Source organism: Mirounga leonina, unplaced genomic scaffold, assembly GCF_011800145.1.
Source record: "Mirounga leonina isolate KUSES-001 unplaced genomic scaffold, KU_Mleo_1.0 Mir_168, whole genome shotgun sequence".
Classification (NCBI taxonomy): Eukaryota; Metazoa; Chordata; class Mammalia; order Carnivora; family Phocidae; genus Mirounga; species Mirounga leonina.
The window spans coordinates 40,083,581-40,102,536 of record NW_023270426.1 but is presented as its reverse complement, the minus strand read 5'-3'; the positions used below and the strand labels follow the sequence as shown (position 1 = coordinate 40,102,536).

Sequence of the window (18,956 nt, the reverse complement as noted above, 5' to 3'; positions counted from 1 at the left end):
AGAGAATCCAGTGGGATGGAGCAAATAATGGGAAAAAAATTGGTCATGTGCTGATTCCTGTTAAAACTGGATTATATATATTTTGGGGTTCATTATACTATTTCTCTACTTATGTATGTGTTTGAATTTTCTGCAATGCAGTTAAATGTACACACACATGCACACACATATAAAGCTAAATTGACACTTCATTTCTCATGCTAATAATGTTTCTCCCTTACTCATACCATTTTTTTCTTAACTCAGTCATTTGGAGGAGAAAAGCAATCTTCTGGAAATTTTCATTACTCTTTTTAGACGCAGGATGGCACTGTTTGAATAAGTAATTAGCCAATGTCCACTTCTCATTGAATGAGCTCCTTTCCTTTACAATGTTGATACTTCCTAGGGCAGTTTGTCTTAGTTGAGAGTAAAAACTTTTCAGATAACTCGTAGAGATACTACTACTTACACCTTAACTTTAGCTTCCTGTGCTGGTTGTATCTATCTAATACCAGTTTTTTAAAATTAAGGATAAAGTTCACAACTATTTAAAGGGTGGTTTATGCAAAAACAGCTCTGTGCCCATTCTTACTTATTTTTTGTGTTTACAATTATTGCTAGGAGATTGGTCATCCATGTACTTCAATGCAAATACATCTATCTATCAATCACATATCATCTATCTCCATATGAATCCTCCTTATTTAAAACTGTCAATGCCAACCACAGGACGTATTTCTACGTTTTAAATGGCACTGAGCCAAATACTACTGATTAAGGTCAAGATGAGGACTATAGACTATAGACAAAAGCTTTCCCTTGACCCCTCAGAAAGAGAATGGAAATAACTGTATTCTTGGACGTTCTCAGTCTGATTCATGCCTTCTTTTAGCCAACTATTCATGTATTCACCAGAAGAATTACACCTACTACCTCCGGTGTAGGAAGAAAAAAAAATGTCAAATGAGCAATAATGTTAGCAGAAGCTTGAAACTTAAGAGCGGGTATTCAGAAAGGTCCTCCTGCCCACCCCCTTCCCTCCGGTCCAATTCCCCTTTCTGGTTCTGGCCATCGGAAATTGACTTGGCGTTAACTACCGACTGGAATTTCAAGGCGTCAATACCCCGCCCCCCGGTACCTCCCCCCCCCCCCGGAGCTTCGGAAACTCTTCAACCTCTCCCTACCCTACACTCAACCTTAGAGACACATAAATGATGCAGCAGATTACACCGCTGAAAGGCAACATTTGTCCTGAGCTATTTTCAAATTTTTTCCTGTTTCCGATTTGTGTGCCAGACTTTGTTTGCTTGCTTAGGACATGGAAAACATATTTGGGCATTTCCCCCACAGTTTAATGCCAGTGGCTTTCTCCCAGCAAATGAAAGTGAAAGTGCTACGTTGTAGTGGTGTTTTATCCTTTAAAGTGTGGACGGGCAGCTGGTGTGTACGGAGGTGTGGGGGTGGGCGGGAGGGTGGGAGGGTGGGTTTGGGAAGCTTGAAGAACCAGTTTTGAGGTTTTGTTTATCTTGAGATCGCAGCAGGGTTCCTGTCTTTTTTCTCCCCTTTTTGGGGTCTGCCTTTGGATTTATTTTCATTTGGACAGTCATTGAGATTTCATTCAATGTACTGACTTAAAAAAATACACTCCACTTGTAGCTTTCCCGGTTGCACTTTAAAACACCATCCAGTCTCACCCTCATCTGGAAATAATGCAAGCTTCTCTCTCTTCCCCTGCTCCCTCTCCCCCCCCCCCTTTTTTTCTTCTTCTTTTAAAGCCCCACATAACCTGAAGTCGGTAATCAGATGGAAAATGCGCTGGTCTTAGTTTACTTTAGTCTACTTTCCCTGTTGGTGGCAATTTTACTTGTTGAGGTATATTGAAAAAACACAGGCATTTTATGCACATGAAGCTACTGAGTCTTGAAATCTGCCACTGATCAAAGTTTGCTATAAGTTTCCTCAAAGACACTTTATGTGCAACTTTTAATATTTTTGTTGTGAGGACTTAAAAAAATACACGGAGAGGACACTAGAGATCTTAACAGTGACATTAATTCATCTAAAGTCATTCATCCTCTCCCTCCCCCTTCCTTTTTCCAAGAAACAACTAATCACAAACCAGGCTAGAATTTCTAAAAAGAGGAGGAGGAAGAAAAAGAGGCGGAGTGGGGTAGGGGACTGAGTTTAGAAGGGCCAGAATTTCTCTCATTCACAGGGTGGAAAAGTTGACATTGTCTAAGCCCTTCTGAATGGCTGGTAGTTGGTTACCCTGATTGTACCTCTACCTCCCCTCCCCCTCCACGTGACGACCCAGGACACATGCGCACCCGACGCAGCCCGGCACATCTGCAGACTGACGTCAGTGTGCTCTGCCTCCGAGGAAAAGCTGCCAAAATTTTCTCCTGCTGCAATTCAAGTTGGCTGGGGGCCGGTAGTGAGATCTAGGGCTACTTCAACAAAACTTTGCTGCCCTTCCTGCTCCTCTTGTCTTCTTTTCTCTTGATACCTTTTGATGCTCTTCACATGTTATTTGCATAGCAAAGGCACTAAGCTGTCCAGGAAGAGAGGGCACCACTTCCACCCCCAATAAGCCTTTTTTCCCCCCTTCCTTCCTTTCTTTTTTCTTTCCTTTTTTTTGGAGAGGGGGGGTCGAGAGAGAAAGGGGGTTTGCAAAAGCAGCATCTCAGGATGATAGCCTGGATGTGTTGATGGCATCTCTTTTATTGCCAAATCGGAAAGTCGGTTCTCTAAAGCCCAGTTTAGCCAGACTATAGGGTTTTATTCTGGCTGCAGAATAAGTAACTGACTGCTGTGGCTTTGCAAAGGGGGGCAGAAAAAAAAAAAAAAAAAAAAAGAGGAGAGAGAGTACGTGAGTCGTCCAGTGCAATCTCTATTGTTTGAAACTTACTTTTTATCAGAATTTGAAGATGAAAACGGTAAGGAAGACTTAACAATATTCAATGAAACCGTTTTTGCTTTTTTTTTTTTTTAAATTAAAACTTGTGCTTTGCTTGTCTTCCGAATAACGCGTAGAAAACTTTTTCTCTGTGTGTATGTGTGCGTGTGCGTGTGTGTGTGTGTTTTTAATGGCAATGAGTGAGCTTGACTGAACTCATTTTACAGATAGAAATCTTTTTAACTCCAGACTAGTCGGGGTTGGAGAAATCTGGGTCTTGCAAGTATTTTATGATGCAAAAAATACACGTTTATTATACGAATAGACATGTTTTGTGAAATATGACTTGATTATTATTATTGTGGTCTTTTAACTAATCACCAAATAGTAATTGGGAAAGTAATAATGATATATATTTTAAACTGATTTCTAGTTTTCTTAAAGGAAAACCTTCTGCTTTTTATAGTTTCATGTCAGTGTCTTAAGTAGTCAGACAAGTGCATATTTTATGCCTGGGCTCAGGGCAGAATTAATGTGCTAGCTATAGCCCCGATGCTCTAGGATATGTTAAGCTTTTAATAGGCTAATCAAAGAGATGGAAGCGTGTGTTTTTGATTTACTTTTGGCCACTTGGGACGACGTGCTAGACTCATAACCCTCCGGAGCCTTGAATATCTGGGTATGTCTGTATATATGGTATATGGGATCAAAGTTCAGGGATTGGGGGGGGCAGTTGGGAGTGCTGGAGGGGTTTTTGGAAAGCTGCCTTCTGATAATGTGTACTACAATTCCTGTCTTTGGTAATTTCTTTCCTTGTACTAGAGGCAAAGAGAGTGAAAAAGCGCACTGAGAGGGAACAAGAGAGTGAGTTTCTTACTCTTGTTTTTATTTGAGCTGCCGGTGCAACGCGTTTGGGCCAAATGCCAACTGTCTGGGTCACACGCGTTTTATCCAAATAGATTTAGCGCTGCTGTCTGGAAATGGGCTGCTGAATGTTAACTTTAGGATCAACTCAACCAGGGCAGCTCAGACTGTTACCCTCTGTCTGGGTGAAGTAGGATGGGGGGGTGGTGGTGCAGAATGGAGGAGGAAAGGGGAAACTGAACCATAAAAGACACTGTAGTGTGATTTTCAACATATTCTTTTATATTCAAATTTCTTGTGGTAATTTTCCTTTCTTTCTTTCCTTTTTTAGCTTATGTTGATTAGACTAAAATGTAGGAATGACAGTTTTTAAAATTCATGACAGGGAAAGAAATGTAACACAAAACTGGTGTAGTTGAAGGAAATTAGGAAAATTAATTTTGGAAATAATTGTTTTCCTGTGTTTCACCAAAGCGGTAACTGCAGTTCTGGTTTATATTAATTTCGTGCTTAAGTGTGATCATTGGTGTTTTGGATTTTTGTAGAATAGCATATAGAGGCAAAATAACTTGATTTCAAACAAATCAAACTCATTCATCTGCCACAAATGGCAGCAAATGAAAGCTGTCTTGTGGTACTAATATTTTTGTGATGCTCAAGGGGAAAAACCTCTAACCTCAAGACCTGAAATATTTTAATACTTTTCATGTCTGGGCCAATATGTGTAAGATTAATTTCTACTCTTGTCTACTCTTACCACTTCCTCTTCATTTCCTTAGCAACCACTAGTAGCTACTAGTGGTTTAGGGTGGGCCTTTATGCCAAATCCCACCCTGTGTGTGACTTTTATGAGAAAATAAAGAGAGTTAACATATTAAAAAAGTTAATAGCACCTTATTGGGGGAAGAAGAAAAGGCAGAAGAGGTGGATGATTCTCTTGGTTCTACCAAAAGACAGTTGGTTATCAACATTTTGTAATAGCCTCAGAAGAAAAAGGTGTTTCTGCTTTTCAGGAGAGAAGTTATAATACAGATAAGGTATTATACTTGCCATCTGGAAAAAACAGTTTGGGACTATATGTAATTTGGGGCTTGATTTTTGTAGAATGATGTTTTGTATTTTTGCTTTGGGCTCCTTTGCTCTTCTTTATAGGTGAGTTTTGAGTGTTTTCAACTACACCTTGGGACACTAATCTCACAAAGTTTATAAATGATCTGGAAACCTTTGTACTTACAGCTTAGTAGTGTTCTTGGCATATAGTAGGTGACACTAAATGTTTGTTGAGAGAATAAATGGCAAATGAAATGAGAATTTAATTTTCATATATAAAAGTAAAATACGTGAAGGGAACACAGTATTGTTGCTTCCTCTGTGAAGACCAAATCATCCTTAAAATAAACAACTGGAGTTAAGATGGATGAAAGAAGTTGAGTAGGATGTTATACATGTTCTTTAGCTCCATAATAATAGTTCATGAGAGGAAATTATTACCTTGACTACTCCCAGATCACTTGAGTAGGAAGTAAAGATGATAGAGGAAAAAGACAAGTAAGAACCCTTCAACTAGGGAGACTACTTGAGGCAGTAACTGTAGAGCAAGTTGTCTGATCTTATTTCCACTTAGCTAGTGTACCTTTGATCCATGGAAGCAGGTAAATGATCCCTTAACTTTACTGGCCGGTACATTTGTATTAGGAAAAAAAGCATATGTGAAATCAAAGTAAAATGGAAGTTTTCAAATTTAAAATATTTGTAAGACCAGTTATCATGACCTAAATTCTTTATTATTTGCTCTAAAAGACAAGACAGTGTTATTGATTGATTCCTGTCATCATATTTAACTATTCCACATTTTGGGGGGAAGGAGGAACATGAAACTATTTTTGAAGGAAGGCCTTTGAAAAGTGATGAGTAAGATAAGGAGGAGAGAGGGCTAATATTTCCTTAGCCGTTAAAGTACAGGATGCAGACACTTTACATCATGTGTAATCTAATTTAATCGACAAGTCTTTGTAAGGTAGATACTACTATCCTGGTTTTATTGATGAGGAAACACATCCAGAGAGGTTAAGTAACTTGGAGTCAAGCCAGGACTCAAAGCCTTTATCCGTTCCACAATGTAATAATGCTTCTCCTATACAATGTAAAGAGTTAATACATTATGATTTATGGACAATTATATAATATTTTAATGTTGGTTTGAATTATGGAAACTATGTTTGAAAAAGTCAGTGTTTATACATATTTCTTTATAATATCCAGATTAACCTCTTGAGCAGGTGTCAGAAAGTAGGTTAACTATTAATTTTTATTGTGTAGGTAACTAAGAGAGGTTGATATGTTAGTTGTTGTTGATTTTAGTTGACCTGAGCCAACTCATTTACTTATTATTTAAGTTCCTTCACTGGCACTGGAGGATTGAGAAAAAAGTGGGGAGTGAGGGAGGGTGTGAGAAAGGAGAAAGAAACTCAAATTTATTGAGTGCCCATGTGCCAGATACTATAGCTAGTGGTGGAAACAGGCTTTGGTTTAACTTTAAAGCTCCTGCTCTTTCTATTATGCACCAATGCCACTTTTTACTACAAGTCCTTAAATCAAATGTTAGTCTACTTCTGGCCAAGTAGTTACATATTACTTTTTCTCTCAATGCTACTGGCTTGCTTAACTTGGGCGTTTACTGGACAGTGGTAATAATTGTAAGAGTGGAGGTTACAAAACTGAAGAGCAGGAAATTTTTTAAGGGGAAAATAGTTGTTCCCTAAACCCAGACAACTTTAAGTTTGTCATTAGTTCCAGAGCCCAGGAAAATAGGAAAAAAGGATGAAGGAGTCATATAAATATATCACCACTAACAGAAAATGACCTCTAATGTGTTAATTATATGTTCTTCTTTAGAGGAAGATTAAGGTATATGAGGGACTCATTTAATGTCAGACATTATTATGCAAAACACTCAAGTGATCTGAAGAGTGAATTTTGTTTATGAAGTGACAGTTACACTTTAATATCTTATGGGAAGGTTTGGAATATGGACACTGTATGTAAGTTGGTTAGGAATCAAGATAACTGGATTCTTTTCTTTACTGTTATTAACTAATGGTGTGACTTAAAAGATTTTTATAGATTTTTGCCTGACTAAGCATATGTCTTGCCTAAATCATTGTGGAAATAATTTTGAGATGAAACAATTATAGTGTGTAAAGTTGCTTAAAACTCTTCACATTAATTAATTTATACCATTTATTATGAATATATTATTTGACAGTGGTTACATGGGACTACTATTGAATATTTAAGTTAGAGTGCCTTAAACTGGAAGTATGATATGGTAGAAAGAATTTAGACTTTAGAGCCAGATGGCCTTCTGTATGACTCTTGGCTCTGCTATTTTCTAGCTGTCTGACCACGATGAGTTTCAATTACCTTATCTGTAAATTGGGAGCTGTATTGTTATCAATTCTTGCAAAAAAAAAAAAAAAGTCACCATAGACTTAGTGGCTTAAAACAACACACATTTATTATCTCACAGTTCTCTGATATAGGAAACTGGGCATGACGTGGCTATCTATATCCTGTGCTTTAGGGTCTTTAATGAGGCTGCAGTCAAGATGTTGGCATGGGCTTAGGTCACCAAAGAATGCTCGACTGGGGAGGGATCTGCTTCTAAACATATTAATGGGCAGGGTTTGGTTTCTCACAGGCCATTACATTGAGGTCCTTAGTTCCTTGCTAGTGGTTATCTGAAGGCTGCTCTCAGTTGCTTGCCATGTGAGCCCTTCCATATGACAGCTTGCTTCATCAAAACCAAAAGGGAGAGAGTCTACTAGTAAGATAGAAGTCAGAATTTTTATAATCTAATCATTGAAGTGACATTTTCTCAATATTTTATTGGTAACGTTTCTCAAGTTACCCAAGGGAAGGGAATAACGCAGAGGTGTAGATATCAGGAGGCAGGCTCATTGGGGCCATCTTAAAGGCTGCCAGACATAAGGGCAATAATATCTACTTTATAAGATTGTTGTGAATACTAAAGAAGTAATATATTTAAAGTTCTCTTCATTTTTGGTCTGACCTTAAACTAACTTTCTAGATATTGCCTGTTAGTCTTCTCCATAGGAACCAAACTTACTATTATTACTAAAATGATTTTTCATTTTTTTCTTGCTATCTAGACTTTGTAGAATCTATTTCTTTAATTTGCAATGATTGCCCCTATCAATTTGAACTGTGAAATTGTGTTCATCTTCAAGAGCCTATCTCAAATGCCACTTTTTAAATAAGCTTTTCTTGACCCATCCTTCTCTGATTCAGAAGTCATTTCCCTCAGCTGATCTCCTCAATGCCTAAATTTATTACGGCAAATGTCAGTCTGCCTTGAATTTTTTTCTTTGTTGCTTAGATTATGAACTCCCAAAGGGCAAGGATTGTGTTAATCTTTTCTGTATCCTCATGTTGTTATAACAGCATTTTAAGAACATAGTAAAGCATATTTGTTGATGAATTAATTTTTGGATGGAAGAAGTTTTAAATGGTTGTGGTTGCTTTGTATGTTGTAATAACCAATATTTCTAACACCATAGGGAATGAAGTATTCCACACAAATTAATTTTCCAATTAACTACAAATATCTTTTTATATGCCTAAAGTGATTTTCTTTTAATCACTATTCATTCATTTACTCATTTTTTTAACCAACGCATATGTAAACATTTATTATATAATCCCAATATTATATATTGGGGATGCGGTATGAAAATCTTTCTAGTACTTTTTGTGTACTTCTCTATATTAGTAGTAAGTTATCTTATTAAAAACAATTTAATCTTTTATTCCTGACTCAGGCAGTATTTTGAATATCAGATATTGAGCTATAACACAATGGGAACTGTCAAGCTATTTAAGGACCACTTGCCTGTACCCCAAACTGTATTACTTTAGGGTTCGACAGCTGATTTTTAGTTTGTCTTTCTTTTTTTCAGTTTTTTGCTGTTAGTGATGTAGTTTCTTAGTTCCTTTGCTCTTTTCTTCTTCTAAAATACTATGTGCTGGGAAATCAGGTAGTCACATATGTTAGCATTCTGTATGAAAAGTAAATTCATGGACTGTGAGTGAGGGAGGTTGTGAGTCAAAAAGAAAGTACATGAGATAGGACAGGAAATCTGTTGTGATACCTGAAATGAATTTTTGAAAATTCTTTTCTTTTCAGAAAATGAATTTCTTTTCTTATCAGTACATTCTAGATAGTTGAAGTTTTCTCATATGTGTTGCTTTTTAAGTCATATAAGACTTACAGATGAAATCAAGGGTTTCAGTAAATATGGTTTAAAGTTTTAGAAGTTTAGTTTGTGCTAGTGTCTGAGTGTTCACAGACAGCTGCTAAATGTCATTGTATATTTGTAGATATACTCTAAGAAAAAATGATAAGTGCCTCATAAAGCAACAGATCAGTCTTGAATATGAGTGTTCTAAAAAGCATGTTAGGGAATAGGATCATACTCTGTTTATCCCTTACAGAAAATGAATTTTGATTGTGAAGTCATTCTACCTTTTATTTTATCGAAAGGTTAGTCACTGTACCCACACACTGTTTTCTTCAAAGTTTAAAAAAAATAATTTTTATGATTCCACTTCAGATTCTTTCTTTGATTATTAAGTAGCTTTGGCATTAACCTCCTTACCATTTAGGTTTCTGATTGTTTAGTCTTGTGAATGTTTATTTAGACTATAAAGAACAACAACAGTCTAATTTAACTATATTAAATCATTTGTAGTCTTTGTCTTTTGGCAAGCATTCAGCAATATAGTTCTGTCCCTACAGGATATTTTTCATTTAACATAAATTTTTTTTTTGTTTTTCTAGGTTAAAAAATGGCCATACTTTAGTAACTAATCAGCCAAATGCTTTGCTTATGAAAATTTTACCATCATTCTTTTTTCCCTATTGGATTGAAAAAAATGAATCCAGATATAGAAGAAAGTATGGGATGTTGGAAAAAAGTACCTGTTAAACAGTGGAACATCTAATAATTAATTTGCAAGAAATTTTAAAGAAATAAAATTGTTATGCTTCGATTTTGGTATGGTATTGACTCTCTAGCACATAGGTAGCCCTCCAAAAAAATCATCCAGTTTTCTAAATTATGGAAATTTTGTGGAAGACGTTGACCTGGATTTTGAGCCTCATCATGGCTTCATCGGAATTTCATAGTGACCACAGGCTTTCATACAGTTCTCAAGGTAGGAATCCTGCTTTTGAAAGTGACAAAAAACTATTGCTATTAATTTGACGAGAAAAGATTCTGAATATTTAGTTTGGGTGAACATTTTCTTTGGGATGTGTAGTGATAGGAGTGGAGGCCAACTGCATCAATTCAGTGCTAGTTTCATAAATCTTGAGGGCTCTAAGTAGTCTAACTTGTTATACTAGTATTTAATATCTAGTGTATTTTAGAGTTGACTGGTCTTTCTTAGAAGATGATAGACCCGGACCTCTTCTTCTTTTGAATCCTAAGCTTTAATAAGCTCATTTGTTGCTAAGGGTTACAGGCAAGGTCATGTTCAAAAGGAATCCAAGGGTTTATGTTATAAAAGAGCAAGAAACTGGTACATATTCTGATACGAGATCCCTCTAATATGGACCCTTAGTGAAAAAATACTTTCCAAACTTAAGAATTCTGATATAAGAACTAGAATCTGAGTAAAAGAGTGAGAGTGTTAAGAAGTTCAACTTCTCAAACTCTAATCCATGGGTCCCTAATTTGAATCCATAGAATTGAACTTTATTTATTTTTTAAGATTTTATTTATTTATTTGAAAGACAGAGAGACAGAGATAGCAACAGAGAGCAGGAGCTGGGAGGAGAGGGAGAAGCAGGTTCCCCACTGAGCAGGAAGCCCGATGGGGGGCTCTGCCCCAGGACTCTGGGATCATGACCTGAGCCAAAGGCAGAAGCTTAACCGACTGAGCCACCATAGAATTGAAACCAGGCGCCCTATAGAATTGAACTTTATATCATAGAAAATATCTTAACAGAGATCCCTGGAGTGAATGACATTTTGTTTTCCATGGACATGTCCAATCCTTATAGATTTATTAAAATACCTTTTTGATTGCCCTCCCATGAATGTACAGTAACCAATAATATTTTGGTGCAGATGAGCCAGATTTTCAAGGCTTTTATACATTGATGTATATGTCTGGAAGTCTATATGTATAAAATGTGGCTCTCAAAGTTTAATAAAGCTGTAGCATTTAGTATGAACTCTTATTTATAAGAAGTGAAATAAATACTGTCTTTTAATTTATTTATATTTGGTCATACTCTCATGGGAATTTATATTTGTCGGAGAACTCCATGTATAGACAGTGAGGCAATGGACAGACATTTGGTTTCCCTTAGTGGTAAACCTCACTAAAGGAAGATGTGGTTAAGAAGGTAGATTGGAAATATTAAGTATACCCAAATGAGGAAAATATGTGTAATAATCCTCTAAATTTTTTGTCAATCTAATGTTTTTTAACAGCTTTATTGAGATACAATAAACATACGATATAATTTACCTATTTAAAGTGCACAATTCAGTGGTTTATAGTATATTTGCAGAGTTATGCAAACATCACCACAATCAATTTTAGAACATTTCAACACCCCAAAAGAAACCCTGTGCCCATTAACAGTCACTCCCAAATTCTCTCCAAACCACTCTCCACCCCAGCCCTAAACAGCCTTAATCCACTTCTGTCTCGAGATTTTCCTATTCTGAATATTTCCTACAAAAGAATCATATAATATGTGGTCTTTTGTGATTGATTCCTTTCACTTAGCATAATGTTTTTAAAACGTTAGATAATGAACTTTAATAATGAAGGCAGTTATTATGAAGTTTCATTCATGTCATACACATATCAGTTCTGTGTAGAATAATATTCCATGTGTGAATAGACCACATTTTATTTATTCATTCATCATTTGATGAACATTCAGAATATTTCTCCATTTTGGCCATTATGAATAATGCTGCTATGAACAGTCATGTACAACTTTTTGTGTGGATATGTGTTTTCATTTCTCTCAGGTAAATATCCAGGAGTGGAGCTGCTGGGTCGGGTGGTGGTTCCATGTTCAACCTTTTGAGGAGCTGCCAGACTGTTTTCCCAAATGGCTTCTGTATTTTCCATTCCAACTGATGATTTAAAAAATATTTCTACAAGGCTGTAGAAATTCGATATTAACTCCTTTGGAAAACTTTAACAAACATATTTTACCGGAGCTAAATTCTATTATTTTAAATATGTGTACTTTTCACTGTTTTTTTAATTTCACTATAAGATATTCATATTTCCTATAAGAATTTAGCTTTTAGAATCCAGTAAGAAATAAATATAAAAAAGAAAAATAGTCTTCCAAACTAATTTTAAAATAATGCTATTTTGAGAAATAATTGGAACATAATTCATCATTAGATTTTAAGCTTCATTTTGTTTAATATAACAGTTTTTGTTCATACCTCACATATAATGATGCTGATACAGTTTTTGTTGTTTATACTGCTACTTCTTTGTTCTGTTAAATTTTCTTTTCTTCCATGTGTTTTTTCTGGATTCTCTGCCTTGTGATTACAAAGAGGAATTCCTGACTTATCTAGAACACTACCAGCTAACTATTCCAATAAGGGTTGATCAGAATGGAGCTTTTCTCAGCTTTACTGTGAAAAATGATAAACACTCCAGGAGAAGACGGAGTATGGACCCTATCGATCCACAGCAGACAGTATCTAAGTTATTTTTTAAACTTTCAGCCTATGGCAAGCACTTTCACCTAAACTTGACTCTCAACACAGATTTCGTGTCCAAACATTTTACAGTAGAATATTGGGGGAAAGATGGACCCCAGTGGAAACATGATTTTTTAGACAACTGTCATTACACAGGATATTTGCAAGATCAACGTAGTACAACTAAAGTGGCTTTAAGCAACTGTATTGGGTTGGTAAGTAGATGTTATAATTTTTAGTTTCTGATGGGGAAATAAATTCACAATGTAAATGTCTTTCCTCACATTAATAATAGGTCACCCATCTATTCTTTATCCTTTATTAAGACTTTCTGTCTCTTGCTCTTTCCCTCTGTTTGTTAACACCTTTTTGTTTTACTTTGCTTTCTATTGAAACTGCATGGCCCATGTTGACTACTTTTGGTTTTTTAAGATATGATGTGCCAGGTTTGCCCACTGAAGTTACTGTTTTCTCTTTGGCAACTAATAAGGAATTTGTGAACAGATACTTTGAGACTATGTAAATACTCTGTTCCTCATCACACTTTTGCCCACCAGACTTAGTAACTCCTGCCTTTATTCTTATTTTGTTTTATGTTTCATTTTTAATCAAATGTAATATGTAAACATGTTTTTTTAAAAATCCCACTTTTCAAAGTGCCCCCCCCCCCACTTTTTTAAGTAGGCTCCACACCCAGTGTGGGGCTTGAACTAATGACCCTGAGATCAAGAGTCATATGCTCTACTGACTGGGCCAGCTGGGTACCCCTCAAAGGCCCTTTTAACCAATTCTATTTATAATTGTTCTATATAAAATAATTTCAATGTAGAGATAATTAGCATTTTCTCATCATAATTCCTCACCCATTGTTTCAGCATTACAAGCCTTGCCCCATTCAAAGGAAAAGACTTCCTAATATTAATTACTGTTTGTCAGTTGTTCAAAATAATGTCACATTTTAGTTTGCGTTATATTTGAACCATGGCTTTCTTATCCAGGTTTTGTATTTCTGGAGTTTCTAATTACTGTTATTTTTGTCTTATTGTGAAAAAATGATTTTTTTTTTTTTTTACCAAATGTTCAGTATTATTCATTTCCTTAGTCTTTATATCTGTTGCTTGGAATATATTCCATTCTTCTTTGGAGGCATTTTTTTTTCTTCCAATCTATTGGTTATTTTCTTGAGCTATTGTACATCTCTCATCTTGGGATTCTTTTTTCCTAGTTAGTTCTACATCCTCCTCTTTCTGAGTTTACATCCTTGTTTTATTGGAGAATATCTTCAAGTAATTATGTCAGAAAATGTGTCTGAGAAGTAGAATTTCTGAGTCCTTACCTATTTGAAAGTTACTTTATGTTGCCCTCATATTTGGTTACTAATTTAGCTGAATGTGGAATTCTGGTTTCAAAAATCATTTTCCTTCAGAACCATAGATGGTGGAATTGGGAAAGGGAAACATGGGGCATCAAATTTATGAGTATGGTTTTATGTCTTAGGGAGAAATTTAAAGATCTTTTAAAAAATTAGCATTGATTCATTTTGGGGGGGCAGATAGAAGTCTGCTTCTTGTTCTTTTCTTTTTTTTCCTAAGATTTTTCCTCAATGAAAGTGATATGATCTTCTCTTTATCCTTCCTATTTCAAGAATTTTATAATAATGTGTTAAGCTGTGGATCTTCTTTCCTTATCCTTATTTGATATTTAATGGATGCTTTCAATGTAAAGACGCACCTTCAGCTTAGAGAAATTAAAAAAAATATATTTCCTTAATAATTTTCTCTTCCTGTTCCCCACCCCCTGCCTTTTTGTAATTGGTTCTTTACTTCCCTTGTCTTTCTCTTTTTCCTTCTTTTTCTTTTTTGTTCTAAGTTATGTGAGATTTCTCCAACTTTGCTTTCTTTTCCTTCAATTGATTTAAAAATTACAAGCAGTCATACTCCTGATTTTCAAGAGATTTTCCTTTTTGATTGTTCATTTCTTTATATTTGGTTCTTATTTCTTAGTTATGTCCATAGTTCCCTTTCTATATTTTCCCTTGTTCACTCATCCATTCACCAAATACTTATAAGTACCTATATATAATAGGCAGTGCTAGGAGTACAACTGTGAACAAAAGAGAAATTCCTGTCATCACAAAGCTTACATTCTCGCGGAGGAGATACACAATCAGATAAATAAAAATCACAGTATGTTGGATAATGATAAGTTCTAAGGTGGAAAAAATATTGAATAAAGACCTAAGGAAAACGAGGAAGGGAAGCTGACATCTGAAGAAGAGGATTTCCAGGTGGAAATCTTAAAGTATGAAGATGTGATCTAAGAGTGTTTGGGGGACAGCAAGAAGATTGCCCTGGCTGGAACTCAGTGAAAGAAAGGAAGTGTAATGGAAGGTGAGGTTAGAAAGAGAACTGGGGGCCAGATGGTAGATTTTTAGAGGACACAGGATTAAATCAGTGATGACTCCAAGCTTGAGGCCTGGGCAACTAGAAGAAAGCAGCCATGAGTTGAGATCAGAAAGACTCAGGCATTAACTGAGATGGAAAACCTGGAGGAGGACCATACTGTGGGGAGGTGTATATCTTAAGTTCAGTTGGACGTGTTAAACTCACAGAATTTCTTTGGACATGTTAAACTCACAGAATACTATGTTGTGTAAGATATTGTGTAAACTCACAATAAACTATGTTGTGTAAGATATTGGATATGCAAGTCTGAAATTCAGGAGAGAGAGATGAATCATGGAGTTATAAATTTGGGAATCATCAATATAGAGATGACATTTAAAGCCAGGAGATTATATGAAATTGCTTGAGGGAGGGGGGGAATATAGAGAGAATAAAGAAGAGGTTTAAAAAAAAAGGTTTAAGGAACTGAGCCTTTGGGCACTCCAGGATGTTAGGGAGGTCAGTAAGATGTTGAAGAGACAGCAAAGAACAGTGGGTTAAGGAAGCTGAAGGAAAATCAGACAAATATCCTAGAAGCTAAGAGGAGGAAGAATTTATTTCAAGAGAAAAATGCTGCTGAGTCAAAATAAGAGGACTGAAAACTGACCATTGGATTTATCAATGAGGAGGTTGTTGGTGACCTTGACAAAAGCAGTGGTAAAGTTACGGCGGCATATGGAAAGTAGGCAAAAACCTGACTGGAGTAGGTTTGAAAAGGAATGGGAGAAAAAAGTACGTAGATATTTTAAAGTCTTTGAAAAAGTAAATGATCAGTTGCTAAAGGCAGAGTGGAATCAGAGGAGGTTTTGTTTTGTTTGATAAAGATGGGAGGGATTATGTAGAGAGAAGGAAAATTTCTCAAGTTCATCTATAATAAGAGGAAATAAAAAAGATTATATGATCATGAGGTGCAGGTAGGTATTTGTGTTGTAGGAGTTTGCAGGAGGTTGTACGATGTTTATCGGAATGGAAGATGGCAAGATGAGTTATTAGGGGATTAAGAGGAGAAAAGAATGGAATATTTATCCAGGAGAACAGGATACTGAATATATTAGAGAAACATAATTGCCGTGAAGCCTTAAGGGCACTGTTGAGATTATGGTTATGAATTTAAAGTGAGACTAGTCAGCATCTCAATGTATTTTTCTCTGGCTAAATGAAGCTGCAAGGTTGCAGGCCCAGAGGAGCAAAACTGGTTTGATCAGAGTTGTGGGTTAGCCAAAGAAATTCTGTGAAGGGAGGAAAGGGCAAGGGAATTGAAGGTGGAACTGAAGTTGGATTAGGAGGGAAGTGAGGACATGAAGTAGGTGGAGGATAATGAAAAAGTGGTAGAATCATGAGGTCTTGGTGGGTATAAAAGGACTATCTCATAGAGGTGGGATACTAGAGGGAGAGACCTAGAAAGATAGAAGAATGGAATACTTGAAATTGAGATTTTGGCAGGGTTGCAAGTACTGAAAATACTGAACTCCAGGGTTTGACTATGGGTATGAGTCTAAGATAAAGTGAATGACAAGGTATTTGATGGAGAGCAGGTCAAGGTATTGAGAGGGCAGGGTTTCAAGGAACCATATATGCCAGTAGTCCTTAACCTGGGGTCCACGAATGGAATTTGGGGGGTTTGTGAACTGGAACGGGGATAAATGACATCTTTATCTTTACTAATTCTTAACTGAAATTTAACATTTCCTTCAATTATGAATATAGATAACAAACCAATAAAGCAATAGCTGACCCCAATAGAAATTATAGATATTTTCATGTCATGTTACAGTTTTGCAGGTTCTTCAAAATACTATTTACGTTAATCACCATTGTGAAACTGTGATAGTTTTTAGATCCACTGCAGATCTTTTTATTTAAAGTATTAGAAAAAGCCATATGTGTTCTTATATTACATTTTTAAAAATACTTTGATAATGGTATTTCACTACAATGGTTTTCTTTATAATCCTATATATTTTTTCTGTACTTAAAATATTATCCTGAGAAGTAGTTCTTAGGCTTCTTCCCCACTAGATTTCTAAAGGGATCCAGGGCACACACACATAAATTTTAAGAACCTGTGACTTAAGATAGTGAAATCAACAATTATTTCAGGAGTGGTATTGCAGAGAGTGACAGTGATCCAGAAGCTAAAATGTTGAAAGAATGAGGAAAGTGCTTGTGGGTCATTAGGTAGCTACAATAGCAGAGGGAACCTGGTGATGGCATGAGATTAGAAGCTGGCAGGGCCTTTTGTGTTTTGTTTTTGTTTTAGAGGAGGAAGAGAGTGAGAATTGTTTAGAAACGGCAGTAAATCACAAGGATACTTACCCTACCTCCTGGTCCAATAGGAGGCATATAGGAGAGGAAGCAGAGGATCCACCATCCCAGAGGACTGCAGGGAAGAAAGAGTGTCATTTAGAGAGACCCAGGTGTTTGAGCAAGATGAAGTGAACGTTCACAAATGAAGCTGAGCATGAGTTTGAGAAGGCACAATGGAAGTGTTTTAAATGGTGAAAGGGGAGAGGTAGGAGATGGGGTCAGAAAACATGATGCACATAACCAGAGGAGGGATAGAATCCAGGGGATAGGTCTTGGGCTTCTTGTGGGGACTGGCATGTCAGGGAAAGGGGGCGTGATGATTTTCATCCTGATGGCCTGAGGCAGACCGTGTAGAGGTGAGTGGGGATGGTGAAGGACGTGAGAGAGAGCAGGGCTCTTGCTAGGCATGTGCAGATTTCAGGTCCTCCATCACGTAGCGTCCAGCACCTTTCTAATTTCATAATCATTTTCTCCTTTCTTCCCTCGAGCTCCAGTAGCTCCTTGCTGTTTCTCAAATACTGTATGCGTGCTCATACCTCATTGCCTTTGTTGTTATTCCCACTGTCTAATCTGCTCTTTCACAAGATATCTGTTTTACCTGCTCCTTCACTTTGTTCAGGTTTCTGTACAAATGTCACTTTATTAGAGAGGATGTCCCTGACCATCCTAAACAGTTTATGTAATTCTCTCATTTCTGATTGCTCTCTGTCCTCTTACCTTGCTTTTTTTTTCTTAACACTTAACACTGCCTGATTGATCATTTATCTAATGAATGAATCCCTTTTATCTAGGTCCTCCCACCAGAATGTAAGCTCCATCATAGAGCCAGAAGTTTGTTTTGTTCACTACTGTATCTCCACCACCTAGAATAGTACTTGCCATGTGACAGGCACTCAGAACATCCTTAGTGAAAGAATAAGTAAAGTCAGAAACAAACCTCAGAGGATAAGGGAATTATAATATAGTGCCTAATAATCTAAGCTCCAAAGTCAATTGAAGAGTTGGTTACTTAACTTTGCTTAGTCTGTGTTTCTCATCCTTAAAGTGGAGCTGATAGTACTACCTACTTCACAGAGCTATTAAGAATAAGTGAGATAATGTGTATAAACATCCTACAGAGTGCCTAACACTTAAAATCTCTGGAATTTTTCCCAAGTCTTTCCATACTTGAAATTGGAGATTTTGTTTACTTACCACACTACTGAGTCTATTTTCCCCCAGCAACCTGAACTTCTTGTCTGGGACCTTTCAACATCCTCCTGCCCACAGGTTAGCAAGGTATGACTTTAGTGCTCTACCCTTTCTGGGCAGTACTCTCGACCCCACTTCTTACAGTTCTCTCTTACCAAAACTTCTTATACATGCTCTCTTTTCTGTAGGACCATGCTCAGTTTGCTCTCACATTGTTCATCTTCCTGGTAGAGAAATTCATGCTCAGGTATTAGAGTGTGTTAATGGCATATTATGTTATTCCTGTCAGTATTTGCATTTAATTTAGGGACTCATATCCTTAAAGTAAAGCAAACAATGGTGAAAATAATGTGAAGTGACTAAGGCCTGCTTTTTTGTTTTTTGCATTCTTTAGATCATTTGGTGTAGGTGCCTGCTAACTTCATCTATAAATTAGAGCAACTCTAATTATGTATTATCTTTCTTTCCAAACGTGTGGTACTTAACATGAATATCCCC

General features: G+C 36.4%; 2 protein-coding genes across 2 annotated transcripts in view; both read left to right on the top strand.

Annotated features, from left to right (window-relative positions):
• Window positions 1–9,681, top strand: part of CENPK (centromere protein K) — a 66,753-nt gene extending 57,072 nt beyond the window's left edge. The window contains exon 12 of the mRNA XM_035014539.1: window positions 9,603–9,681. Coding sequence (XP_034870430.1) covers window positions 9,603–9,632 — 30 coding nt within the window. The 3' untranslated portion in view covers window positions 9,633–9,681. The remainder of the gene's footprint in view (window positions 1–9,602) is intronic.
• A 182-nt stretch (window positions 9,682–9,863) lies between these two features.
• ADAMTS6 (ADAM metallopeptidase with thrombospondin type 1 motif 6) overlaps window positions 9,864–18,956 on the top strand; it is a 297,675-nt gene continuing 288,582 nt past the window's right edge. The window contains exons 1-2 of the mRNA XM_035014519.1: window positions 9,864–9,979; window positions 12,367–12,731. Of these exons, the coding sequence (XP_034870410.1) occupies window positions 9,883–9,979; window positions 12,367–12,731 (462 nt within the window). The 5' untranslated portion in view covers window positions 9,864–9,882. The remainder of the gene's footprint in view (window positions 9,980–12,366; window positions 12,732–18,956) is intronic.